Here is a 13,702-nt window from a genome sequence, read left to right as displayed (position 1 = left end):
CAAGCAGCAAGAACTTATTTAGACTGTACACTTTAGGTTAAAGATTCAGGTGAAGTGTTCATGTCATTTGCTCACACACATGAATACATGCAGTTTGACATTACATGGAATGTAAAAAAGTATGAGATTACACATTTCTTCAAATGGAGTTCCATTTAACCCTGAACTCTTACAGTGAAAGTTGAAAAAACGGAAGACAATTTAGATGGTTAAGAGAATGTTTGTTTTGAAGTGCAGCTGTTCATAAAAAAAAAAGTCATTCCCACAGTTCTCTGGGCCTTAAGGCTGCATGAGTCCCCAAACACATTTGTATTTAGTAAAAGCTACAGAATTGTTTGTTCAAAATGTGGTATATGGTAAATTTCAAGCTTGCTTCACACATTTATAAGGCACATTTTATACTTGCCAAACTTATGTTTATTTGAATAATAGATTAACCCCCATGGTAAAATGTGTCTCACACTGAGTCTGACTGCTTTCAGCTCGGCTCCATGGCGGTTTAGGTCGAGACGGAGTGTATGATACATAACAGACGCTTAACACATGTCTATGCTCTTTAAATCTAGACTAGTCATGTAATCAGTCTAGATTTGCAATAAAGGCAATATATAGTTAAGTCATTTTATTTTTTAAATTTTAGATTTATTGCAGATATACTTTGCCCAGTCATCAATTGTAGATAATGCTTTTTGAATAGTGGCATTCAGGATTCAATTTCGAGTTGAACTTGAATTATATTTTCCACATAGTTTTAAGGGACATAGTTTCATACTTTCCTTTTCTCTAAAGTCGTCTATTACACAAATATGTTGAGTCTTAGTTTGAAGAATAGGCTGTGTACTGAAATCCCAAATAGTCTTAACAGAACAGCAATGAACCAAAGTTAAATTTATCACCTGACAGCAGTGTTTACAGGAAGATTAAGTTCTACTTGTGTGTAGATCTCTGCAGGGAATACAATTGTGTGCATGGGTGTAAATGTGTGAATCAAATGTTCCTGTTTTCTAACTAAGGCTCCAGCTGTCAGATCTTGTTTGGCTCTATATGTAAATACGTACAAATACAAACCCACACCTACTCTGCGTACCCATTTAAGGATGTGGTGTTTGATTTGATTCAAATATGACTCTATTCTGTCAGAAAGAAAAGATTACCTCCCTGTGCGATGTGATTCATTTTCTGCAGTATTTTGAGAAGTAGTAAAAAGAAATTGTAATGTATCACTAAAAACTTTTCATGTGAAATCAAGTTTCAATAATGGCTGAAACTGCAACAATCATGAAAGCAACAATTTAGTGAATGTGTTGGCTGACACAAGCAAAGACACACGTATCAAAAAGCATACAATCATATTTATTGCTCACTCTCTTCATGCGTCGTTTCACCTCTGCACTCTGGAGAACAATAACATCCAGGAGGCACATGCCTGTGTCATTCATGGGCTGAAGAAGACGTTTGGCTACTCTGCGTGTTTGTGTAGGACTTCATGAGTGTCACGCTACCATGATGCGACACACCCGATGACAAAACACACTCCTCCGTCAGCACCGCCTGAGCCACATCCCAGCACAACACCGTATCAACCACCTGGTGTTGAGCATTCCTACCCCCACTTATGAAGAGTTTGTTGTTACAGGCAGCGATAGCACAGCTCGCTCTCTCGCCCAGGCGGGTCACACACGTCCAGGAGTCTGACAGAGGCGAGTAGCAGTACATAGCATTCATGCAGCCACCTGGGGAAAGACAACATTAGAGAGAAACGGTTGTATGTGAGTTTGTTCTATCCACTGAGTTTTTTTAAATCAAATGAAAACCAAAAATCCACTAACTCACCAACTACATAGATGCTGTTTTTGAATGTGACTGCGTTGGTGCATTTGGACTTGATGGGAATGGGTGCTCGTAGATTCCAGCACTGCGTTCCAGGTTCCCAGCATTGAACCTTATTGGTGGCCAGTGTTTCATTGGGCCCACCCCCAATCACGTAGATCCACCTGTCAAAGGTTGCAGCAGCAAAGGAGCTCACGCCTATTGCAAGAGGTGTCACCTGTAATAAGCACAACAGGAATAGAAATAAAGATATGAAAGATGTACTGTTGAATTATCATTGTTATGGAATGATCTCATGCCATAAATGTAGATTTTATGTACAATATTTACCTGTGTCCAGTGATTATGAAAGGGATCGTAGGCCTCTACACTAGTTAATTTCGTAACACCATCAAATCCCCCAAGAGCGTAGACCTTCCCTCCATGAGCTGCCATCTTATGCCTCCAGCGGCCCGTTGACATGGGCTCCACCTGGATCCACTTGTTCAGGGCCCCGTCATACTTCCAAACCTCATGCCTCGTCTCTCTACCTCCTACAGAAACCAAAATATAAGAACCATCTGTCACAAAATCATCATTTGACAGACTTCTAATCCGCAAATGGCGAATGCTGGGAATGTGAATCACCACTGACTCATAACAGACTTATGTATGTAAATATGATGATGCATTGGGTCGCGTTCTCACCAGATATGTACACTTCATTGCGGAAGGTGATGCAAGCAAACTCAATCCATTTCTTGTTTTTGGACTGCAGCTCTGTCAGCGGCATCTTTGCGACCTCCAGCCTGTTGCGTCTAAGGGGGTCCAAACAGGCGACAGTGGGAGTGAAGTGTACATCTTTAGTGCAGCCGCCGATAATGAGAAACACCTCAGACATTAAGTGCAGCAGGCGTGGTTTGGTTCGTTCAGACACCACCTAAGAACACGGCAACATACCTGATACATGTTATGAACAAATCAGAGCCATTATTTAACAGAGCAGGTGTATATTTATAGCTTTTGCCACTGTTACACCTTCATATTTGCCTCTTTGTACGTCTGAAATATTATCTTACAGACAGTATTTCAGAGAACTATTTGCGTCCTCCCCTGACTGACCTCAATTCCAGACAGGTGATAGATGCGAGCCTCCTGTAACAGAGGAAAAACCTCGCTGCATCGGCGAATCAGTTCATCAGATTCCACTTTCTCAACAAAGTAGGCTGGCTCCAACAATGGCAGTCGCACGTGTGAGAGCAGTCTGGGCAGTAAGGGGAATCGCTCAGCCTCTTGGGCTCTGACCCATCGCATCAGCGCCTCAAAAGCCTGCTCCTCGCACGTCACATCGAGGTCATCCCGCTTCAGGAGACTCTCCAGAGCCTCGGCTGGTAACTCCACAAACTCCTGCAGTTGAAGGACCTGGGAGAACTGGGACTTGATGTAGTCTTCAGCCCGAGACCTTAGAGCTGGCAGGGCGTGGCATTCCGTCAGGTTCAGAATCCCAATGCAATTATCTAGATCCAGACACTTGGCCAGAAAGCCGGTGCACGCATCCACCACACGCAGGAACTACACAGGATGATGTCAGCACAGCCATTAGTATAATAACATTAGTATAAGGAATTAAACTGAATTCTAAGCATATGAAACAGCAAGTGAAACATCAAACACAAAGTCACACTTGTGCTATCATGAGAACGCTCCACACCAAGGACACACTCTCAAGAGGAATCACTTCACAGACATGGTTGTGGGATATTTGTAAGACTGATACACTCATATTTCTTAGTTATTAAAGTATTTAAAATATATTTTAAATCTACAATAACCTCTACATAATTGATCACATATTTACGTAATTGACATGACAACAGGGAATCTCTTTAAGCGGCAAACCTGACCTACATCCAACTGAGCCTAAACTTAGCCCGATCCTAACAATGACCGAAAATCTAAATCTGTGCGTGTCTTCACTTTGCAATTTAACACTAAGGTCAAATTGATCCTCACAAAAACACAAGTACAGAGACACACATACACACACACAAACACCTTGACTTCCCCCCCCACCCCTAACCGCTTTGTGGCCCAGCTGCACAGTTAATTTGAGCCTGTATGGAAAACTGATCCTTATTGTAAACAACTGGGCAACTTTCAGTTCCCTCTTACAGAACCTCAGCTCTGACCCCGTGAGATGTTTGCGCCTCTGTTTAGGGGGAAACAGAAGGTCTGAATGTGGTTCTTGTCTCAGCACAGCACAGCAGCGATATACTAATTTAATTTATTTATAATTTAAGGGCATTCAATGAAAATACAACAAATAAGATTGACGATATATAAACAACACCATGCTTCTGCTTGGTAATATTATCACTGCGATGCCGATGACACACAGCTCTACATTCCAGCCTCTCCGCACACTGTTTGCATGTTTGATGCAGCAGAAACGTAAACATGCTTTTATTCTGGCCTTGAGTCACTCTTTACCAACCTGCCTACGAACACTTTAACTCAAAACCTCATCTCATCCTAAGATAAGATCTGATCGCCCTACTGCTCTCTACTCTACTCTGCACTGGTTATCTGTGTCTTATAGAATTGATTCTCAAGTCCTTTTACTTACTTATAAAGCCTTAAATCACCTCACTATGTTAAACATCAAAGGTGACCTTTCTCTTTATACTCCTGCCACAGCAGCACGGCCTCGGACTGATTTTCTCTTAGATGTCCCGCATGTTCTACAGAAGAACACTCATGAGGCCGCCTTCTGTTTCTATGCCCCCAAAGTGCCACTGGACATTAGAGCTGCAGCCGCCAGTGCCATTTTTGCAAAGAAGTTAAAGACCCATATACTTTTAATCTTGCTTTTAATTTGGAATAATTGGCTTTATATTGTTCAAGCATTCTTAATATTATATATTATGTACATATATATAAATTGTTATTGTGGCTCTCTCACTGCTATATTGTCTCTGTAATTGAATATGTATGTGTGTGTGTATAAATGTGTGGGTGTGTGTATGTATCTATTTAAAATGATCTCTCTGATTTAATGTTTATTGTTTGAGTTAGCCAGTGTGTTATATGTTCTCTTTGTAAACTCATGCACTTTTATTGTTCTTTGCGTTTGTTGCATTTGCTTATTCAGAAGTCTTTTCATGTCTAGTGACTGGTGGTGCTATAAAGATAAAGGTCATTATTAATATCAACATAGAGTTCTTGGTAGGTTTGAGTCACTAGAGACACCAGAAAATCCCATTTGGGGATTTTTGTGTTTCTATTTCAACGGAATAAACCTTCATGTGATCGCACCTTGACAGGATGAGGACATTTTACAAAACACGAAAAACCGTTTCAGAACCAACTGGTGAAGTTGTAAAGTCATAAAAGGACAGACAACAAGCAGCATGTGATGTTTGTGAGTATTTTAGTCTACTTCACCTGGAATTGACGAGCGGCCTGTAGTATCTTCTGGACGTTTGAGTGTGTGAGGAGAACTCTACTGGTGTAGGTATAGTCCAGAAGAACGCGCATAGTCTCACTGTCTACTCCCTTTATTTTGACACACTCTTCATAACTCTCCTTCATGCCGCTGCAGAACATGGCCCTGGACAGAGGACAGCCATTCAGTAGCACCAACAACCACCCGAAAGAGGTCTAGAGTGTGTGACAGTGCTGAATTATTCTTACCTGAAGTAGTGACTGGCAGCAGCAAGTATGGCTCTGTGGCAAGGGAAGTCCTGTCCTTGAACACACAGGATCACATCAGTCAGTTCTCCATTCACTCGTAGGAGCTCCATCCCTCTCTGGAGCTCCACTGGGAGAGACGCATCTTCCCAAAGTAGCTCACTCGCACCACCCAGGCTCCCGTTCTCCTCCTCTGGGTTGGAGTCAGGCAAAGGACAGTCTGTGGCTCTCTCCAACAACTCGCACATCTTTACTATCTAAAATGTGTCACTCTCCACAGATAAACACGTGCAGCATTCAGTTACTCCAGGTGAACTCGCAGTAGTGACAAAGAAAGAGAAAATACTCCCACGTCATGTTCATATGCAGATCTATGGCTTTGTGCTGTGTCCCTCTCACGTCATATTCTCGATCTGTGAGGAGTTTACGTAGTTTCTAGCCACTTCCTCTTCTTATGCAATGTGAATGTCCCTTAAGCAATTCAGTGGCAACGTTATAATGCAAGTATGAATAGTACCAAGTGAACCACAACAAATATTGAACACTACAAGAAAAACTTAATGTCCAGATTACAATATCAGTAGGTTTGTTTTTTAAATCTCAGTTTGGATCTGTGATAGTTTTCTTACATGGCAAACTCCATTCTGACTCTTGAACATACGTTACCAATCAATGCATGTATTCAAATGATCATCTTCTTGCTTTGTTTAATCAATAATAACATTTAATCATCAACATTGTCCTCATTGGTATTTATCCTGAAACAAGTTTTCATTGTTTATCACACTCAGCGTCTCAGTTACTACAGAAACAAAGCAGCAGCAAATGTTGTTTTCACTTTTGACCACTGCGGGGCGCTGTTGTCTCATTTATCAAACACAAAAGACATAAGGGAAGTCAGCCCTCTTTCCTCTTCCAAGTCTTTGCTCTTCTGGCATTAATGTTTCAAAACTACATGTTTGTGTCTGTTAGGAGTGATTACGACAGCTGCTGAGTAGAATAGATTTCGATAACATCTACTCTTCCTCCTCTTCCTCATTTTGGCAAACGCATGCGCACTCTATCTTGACAGCCTGCAGTGACGCCCCGTACACCGCAGTGACAATGGAATAAACAATAGATTAAGTTTCCTTATTATTATTATTATTATTATTATCATTATTATTATTATTATTATCATTACTTCTTAATATCATTATAGCGATCCTAATGGATTGTTTTTTTTATTGGGAGATTAGTGTTTCGATTGTGTGTGATGCTCGGAAAACTATTCTTACTTTTACAACGATTGTAGTTGGCGTGTACTTAGTTATGACACTGCTGTAAAATGTCATAATAATGTCAACTGTTATTATTGGATATCTGTGCAAGTACTTGAAATGCAATAACCGGCAGTTTTAGTACAATAGACTCAAGTGATGGTGGCTTTAAAATCAAAAGAAGTGTAGTGTCGTGATGTTATTTGTTCTCTGGGAGGAAACCTTTCAAACAGGCGTGTTAAACCCTCCAGGATAAAGATATTTATCAGCACATTGGACAGACGCGGAATGACGTTAGTCAGTCACAAGTGTGTGCGTGTTGAGGTGTGAGCGTGTGTGTAGACTGTGTGAGTGAAAGAGTTGAGAGGATGGGGAGTTCACTGAAGTCACGGGGGGGCACTGCGCTCCTCTTCCTCAGTCTTCTTCTTCACTGCGGTAAGTAGCCAGTTGGCACATTAAATTAACTTTCTAATTTGAACGCGTCTTGGTGTTCATGCTGAGTGATACTATACTACATCAAATGTGTCAAATATGTGTTGTCGGGGAAAAATCTTTGCCTTTCTAACCAGTAAACAGAAGGAGATGATGAAGAGGAGCAGAGGTTTGCTCCTTCTGTCTTCAGCCTTTTAAGTGTAACATAATTATTGTTCCCTTTCACTTTTGCTTCTTGCTTTTCTCTTGGCAGAATTCTTCATTCTTATATTGTCACATAATTGCATTTCCCTACCTTAAAGGCTTTGATGTATAACATTTGAATGCAGCTGTCATAAATAAGTTACAGTGAATAATTAAATGCTGTTAGAATCTAAGCGTTGTTGTCGCGGATAAATGCGTCTGACAAGGTATCTCTGTCAAACACAACACCTTCAGTTCCAATACATTAAGCCGACGTGACTAACATCTGGATTGTGTGTGTGCCTCAGGATGGGCGTATAATGGAGTGTATACAGAGGTGCAGTCTGGCCCTCTGTATCGTGTGATGGACTCCACGCTCTACCTCTCCTGCACTGTGGGTGGCTTCAAAGATGTCAACGCCACAAAGGAATTTCAGTTCCGTATGTTCAGGCCTGAGAAGCCTTCCAGTGAAATCAACATTATCAGCACTCGCGACGAACTCTTTACATATGCTATGTACAGTCGCCGTGTAATGAAGAAGGAAATCACCCTGGAACACGTGACGCCAAACTCCGTCCTCTTTACCATACGGAAACTACAGAAAGACGATGAAGGGGACTACGAGTGCTCGGTGGTGAACTCAGAAGTTGATTATCTAGGAGACTATTCTGCTAAGACCACAGTCAGAGGTCGGCTCAATCAATCATCTCTGGAGTTCTAAGCTCTCCTTTAACATCTCGTTATGCATATATAGTAAATATACAGTAAAAGCTAAATAATGCACATATTAATGATGTCGTCTCTTTTTCCAACATGGTGCCGTACAGTCATCGACAACTCCCTCAGCATTTCATCTCCCGTCTCCTCCTCCCTGAGCCATTACCAAGGCGACTCTCTCAGTATAACATGCCAAGCTTCCAGCAACACCGTCCAGCACACCCATCTGTCTTTCGCCTGGTATCACTACGAAAGCGACCCGGCCAGCGCCAAGCCTATCATATCCCTGGACAGGGATTTCACACTGAACGCCGGGAAGGGGTTTGAGGCGCGTTACCAAGCTGGCCTCATCGGGTTAGATAAGATGGGAGAGGCCACGTACAAGCTAAAGATGGATCTGCTGGAGCTTTCCGATCAAGGCAAGATCTACTGTGAGGCTCAGGAATGGATCCAGGACCCTGACCGCTCCTGGTACTCTATCTCACAGAAAGAAGCGGAGGCATCTATGCTGAATGTCCGAGCCAAAGGTCAGCAGCAGCCCGTCGTTTGCTTTCCTTTGACTGTTGCATTTTATTCTCCACGGTGGTTTTTGTGCTTCTGCTTAACAGGATGTGTGCAAGTGTGTGGTGTGTTTTTTTCTTCTCAACTCGCTGTGCTTTTTGTATTTTGCCTTGGGTAGAAGTGGCGCCAGATAAGTCATCTCTGGCGGCGAGAATCTCTGTACAAGAAACGACTCTGCAGGAGGGCCAGGAGCTGAGTGTAACCTGCTCTGTAGACGCACACAACCTCGTGGAAAAGTTCTTCTCCGTTGCTTGGCTCCGGGAAAATGTAGAACTGGCACGAATGGGCCCTACAGGGGTTCTGAGTGTGGGCCCGCAGTACAGCAGCCGAGAGAAGCAAGGAGAACTCAGGGCGGCGCGGACCGGGGACAGAGATTACCATCTCGTCTTGCAGCCGGTCAGGACCCAGGATGGAGGGCAGTATGTCTGCAGGGCGTGGCCTCAGGACAGAGCCACAGACGGGTCCTTCACTCAGGGGGCAGCACAGGACTCTCCCTCCCAGCTGGTCACCATTTCAGCTACAGGTCAGTCAGCACCTCAGCTCATGTTCAATACACTCACAGTTATGACTTCAGTGCACTGAAGCTTCCCTTGTCTTGTCTCATTACAGAAAGTGGGCTCTCGGTGGAAATGGAACAGAGCCTTGTTAAGGTTGACGAAGGTAAGAAGCTGCAGCTCACCTGTAAAGTGCAGGGGATCAAAGGTCAGCTGTCCGTCATCTGGCAACGCAAAACCTCATCTACATCAGTGAGCGCTGTCACCGACGTGGTCAGTGTAAACCAGGGGGGAGTAATGGAGATGGGAGGAGAGTTTACAGAGCGCAACGTAAAGGCAACACGCCCGGCAGCTGACACCTTCACCCTGGAGATGGATGAGGTCACGCCTTCTGATTCGGGTGTGTACCAGTGTGACGTGTCGGAGTGGACCATCAAAAGCAAGACTGACATTCAGAAGACCAGCAGCCAATCACAGACGGCCTCTGTGACAGTTACTCCACTCGGTAAGACATGGCTCCACACAAAACTCTATACTAACACTGCAGGATGGAGAAAAGGATGACGTTGGTGATGACCTGATGTGTATTTTGGTCTTTAGTGCCAAATCAGCTCAGACTTCCCTCTAAACTAATGTCTTGGCATGATTGATGCTCTGATTTCCATGAAATCTGGCATGCACGTATCCCACAGGATGATTCCAAAAGTTTGAAGTGATTCCTTTCCCCCCGTACTGCCTGTCAACACGAGCTCCCCAGAGGATGCACCCTCTGCATTAGGAGCGTCCCGTGAGCTTTCCTCTTCTGTCTCCTCAGGCCAGAATTTAAACATTGCACAAAATATCTTTCATCATTTATTTGGCAGATTGTCATGAAAATTGCCAACCACATTCACACTCCCAGGGGGATGAACCATTTTGTTCACACACACACAAATATCTTGCTGTAAAGTAGCGGTTAAACGGACAAAAAGTTAAAATAAATATGCAGGCATGGATCTGCATATTAATGTGAAGTCATAAACCCTGTAACCCTTTTATCTTTATATCATAATGTTTATTAGGCATTAGGCAGATTGATTGGTTGAGGAACAATGATGCAGATAGAGTTTGTGTAAGTGCGAGACAGACGCAATAAAGCAGACGCTACAAACCCACATCTCCTTTTTTTTTTCCACTTTGCTCATGTCTCGCTCACGTCTACACAGTAAGACGATTGTATGATCATCAGCTTCTCCTTTTTTGGTCATAGCTGCTGACTTTATTATTTCTATGTCCCAGAGTCCTTTGTGACAGTGAAACTATGGAGCCGCACCACACAAGTGACTGTGGGCCAAAACGTGGCGCTGATGTGCTCGCTCAAAGGGTCCGACCTGCCGATGACGGTGACGTGGAGCCTGCAGCGTGAGAATACCTCATCCCTGGATAACATCTTGACATGGTACGCTAATGGTGACATCAGTTGGTCTGGAGAACACCGGCGCTACCAGTTGGAAAGAAAGAGCGGGCAGAATGGAGTCCATCACAGTCTGCTTATTAATGGTGTGAGCCTGAGGGAGGCAGGACGCTACCAATGTGAACCGTCTGTCTTTCTGGAGAACAGACACAAGAGGCTGCAGTCGCCCGGTCTGCTGGCTGTGATGGTGAAGAATCCAGGTAATATCCACAAGACCACCTGCCGTCTTGTATGTGTTTAGACTGAAGCACTGGAATGACCTCTGAACCGTGTTGTCTCTTTCTCTAAGTGAGCACGCTCTACCTGACCCCCACCCCGGCTCTGACAACAAACATCAACACCGACGTAGGCTTGAAATGCTCAGTTAACGATCCAATCTCCTCCTCGTCTTACTTTGCCGTGACCTGGCTGGTCCAGCAGCAGGGCGGGAACAGGACGGTGGTGAGCGCCGATCGTGACGGTGGGGTGACGTTCGGACCCCGGGTAGAGCCGAGCCTCGAGCAGCGGATCACTATGAGGCGCGGCAAGGGCCCGAGCTTTGAGTTGAATATTCGGCAAGCGAGAGTGTCAGACAGCGGCCTGTACCTCTGTCGGGTGGTGGAGTGGCTGCAGGACCCCCGGGGTGAATGGTTCGCTCTGCCACCGGTCCAGACCAAAACAGAGCTGATCATCATTGAGCCACGTAAGTTGCGTTGTGATGGAACAGAATACCGGTTCCTCCCTTGGCTTTGGTTTCTAACTTTTGCCGTCTCGTTCTGCAGCCAACGACCTGGGGTTGAGTAAGAACGAGCTGCATCTGAGTACCAGGGAAGGAGAAGAGGTGGAGCTGGAGTGTAGCCTCATCTCAGGCGCAGCCAACCCTTCGCTCTTCTACACCATCGCTTGGCTGTATACCGGCTCTGACCCTGCTGTCGTAAAGGCCCCGCTGGTGAAACTTGATCACACAGGTCTGCTGAGGTACCCAGAGAACCAGGACCTAAGGGGGCTGCAGGCAAGGCTCCGTCTCTCCAGGCCGACGCATAGCAGCTTTCGTCTTGGAATTCAGCGAGCCCACGACGGGGATAGTGGGACTTATGAGTGCCAAGTGGAACAATACCAGCTGGATCATCAAGGCGACTGGCAGCTGAAGGCCTCCGATGGATCCGGTCCCATCATGCTGAGTGTAAATGTTACAGGTATGATTGCATCATGTTGAGCCAATACTAACAGCTTTGGGTGTGTGTCTCTGTGTGTGTCTCTGTGAGTGTCTGAGTATCCGTCTATCCATCTCAGGAATGCCCTAGTTTCATTTTCACTCTTACAGATTTAGCTGATCCTGCTTCTTGTCCTTGTCCTCGTCTCGTTTCCCCCCGTTTGTCCTTAGTTGTCAATGCAAATTAGATTATTGATAATAAGATCATTTGAATCTGTTCATTCATTCCCTGGTGATTTCATAAAGGGGAAACCATTCAACTATATCTTCTAAACACTCCCCCTCTTTTCACAGAGCACAACCTCTCCATTGCAAATGAAGACATGGAGCTAAACCTGACCCGACCCCAGGAGGTCACCATCCCCTGTCTCATCACGGCAGGATCCAGCCGGGAGTCTCAGTTCCAGGTCTCTTGGTTTTGGCAGAAGGAGGCAGAGAGCGAGCGACACACCTTGTTTGTAGCTTACCGTAACTCTACCCTACAGAACAGGTTTGGGAAGAGTGATCGGTTGAGATTTACTCACCCTAATCCCCACAGCTTCAACCTCACTATCATTGAGCCCGTCCCTGCTGACGGAGGCCTGTACTCCTGTGAGGTGGAGGAGTGGGTCCCGTCTGTGTCTCAGGGCTGGAGGAAGGTGGCAGTGGAAATGTCCGGCTACTCCACCCTCATAGTTAATACAGAAGGTAATGATCTTTACATATATCTGCCAATTTGGTCCGATGTCTGTTTAGGAATGATATAACCGGACATTTGTGCTTGTTTCCCTGCCGTTTGCAGGTGTTGCTAAAGCCGTCTCTGAGCTAGGATGCACCTCAGGCGTCTGGCTCGGCATTGTTGCATGTATTGCCATCTGCCTGCTGTTGGTCGTCGTCGTGCTGGCGTTTAAGTTGCACCGGGGACACGTTCCTGGAACAAAGAAGCAAAAAAAATCTCTCTGGGAGGAGGGACACGCTCTGAACTTAAAACCAAGCACAGAGGAATGAGAGTGAGGAGAGGAGAGGAGAGGGGAGGAAAGGAAAGGAGAGTCATTATATTTATGGAATGATTCTGCTGTGTATTGATATGCAGTAAATTCATTCATTCAATTCATCATTCATATACATATATTGTATATATTTGTAATAATGAAGTGGTTGATTTACCGAAAGCTCAACAACGATGATGTTTTATTAAATATGTGATTGTGTTTTACACCAACAGGGAACAAAATTGTACACACACACACACACACACACACACACACATACACACACACAGGCATGTGGCATTAACCAGCACACAGTGGGCTTGATGTAACTGTGCAGGGGTGGAATCAACGTAGCACATCTGTAGAACAAGCCAGATGCAGGATGAGGTCACCTCAGCGTGTAAAATGACGAGGAACCTTTGCGGTTCTGCACAGAGGAACAGGATGACTGTGGTCGGAAAATCTAGAGAATGTGCACAGACAAGCTTTTTTGCTGTCATGCTTACTAGTTTGATCGCTTGTTCGTAATGAAACACGTCCCATTTCTATAGGTACTGTACCTATATATCTCTATGTCAGCACACCTGCAGATCACACACACCTGATATCTTGATTCTGTCATAATGCGGTACCTCAAACAGATGTTCCTACTTAAAAATAGGGTGATGCAAGGTAAACAATTAATTTTCCTTCAACAGACAAAAAAGTTAAGTAATGCTCTCTCTTCCCCCGCCTCTCTCTCTCCCCCCCCCCCCCCTCTCTCTCTCTCTCTCTCTCTCTCTCTGTCTCTCCACACATCAGCTCTATCAATGTTTAACACCCCATCTGTGTGAGAGACGAGAATAGAAGTCATTTCTCCTCCTTTTGAGGAAACACACCTAGGCAGCAGATGATAGCTCTCGTCAGTTGAGAGTAGACCGGCTCTTTAGACTGCAAAATCC

The 13,702-nt window shown here is 44.6% G+C and overlaps 2 protein-coding genes across 2 annotated transcripts; one reads left to right on the top strand and one right to left on the bottom strand.

The window, feature by feature from the left end:
• Positions 1–270: 270 nt before the first annotated feature.
• Positions 271–5,902, bottom strand: klhl6 (kelch-like family member 6). The gene is made up of 7 exons (XM_076169792.1): positions 5,503–5,902; positions 5,254–5,419; positions 2,932–3,381; positions 2,518–2,749; positions 2,161–2,363; positions 1,834–2,047; positions 271–1,733 (listed from the first exon to the last, which is right to left on the bottom strand). The coding sequence occupies exons 1-7, from the start codon at positions 5,745–5,747 to the stop codon at positions 1,432–1,434; spliced, it is 1,812 nt and encodes a 603-aa protein (XP_076025907.1). The 5' UTR covers positions 5,748–5,902; the 3' UTR covers positions 271–1,431.
• A 677-nt stretch (positions 5,903–6,579) lies between these two features.
• LOC143015788 (immunoglobulin superfamily member 3-like) lies at positions 6,580–13,309 on the top strand. Its single transcript, XM_076169872.1, has 10 exons — positions 6,580–7,193; positions 7,682–8,062; positions 8,201–8,617; positions 8,770–9,174; positions 9,261–9,650; positions 10,424–10,798; positions 10,888–11,280; positions 11,360–11,773; positions 12,085–12,477; positions 12,572–13,309. The coding sequence occupies exons 1-10, from the start codon at positions 7,127–7,129 to the stop codon at positions 12,775–12,777; spliced, it is 3,441 nt and encodes a 1,146-aa protein (XP_076025987.1). The 5' UTR covers positions 6,580–7,126; the 3' UTR covers positions 12,778–13,309.
• Positions 13,310–13,702: the final 393 nt, after the last annotated feature.

Source organism: Genypterus blacodes, unplaced genomic scaffold (assembly GCF_046128005.1).
Source record: "Genypterus blacodes isolate CSIRO-AG114 ecotype Tasmania unplaced genomic scaffold, CSIRO-AGI_Gbla_v1 ptg000214l_1, whole genome shotgun sequence".
In the NCBI taxonomy this organism is placed as follows: domain Eukaryota; kingdom Metazoa; phylum Chordata; class Actinopteri; order Ophidiiformes; family Ophidiidae; genus Genypterus; species Genypterus blacodes.
This window is presented reverse-complemented; position numbering and strand designations above follow the sequence as displayed.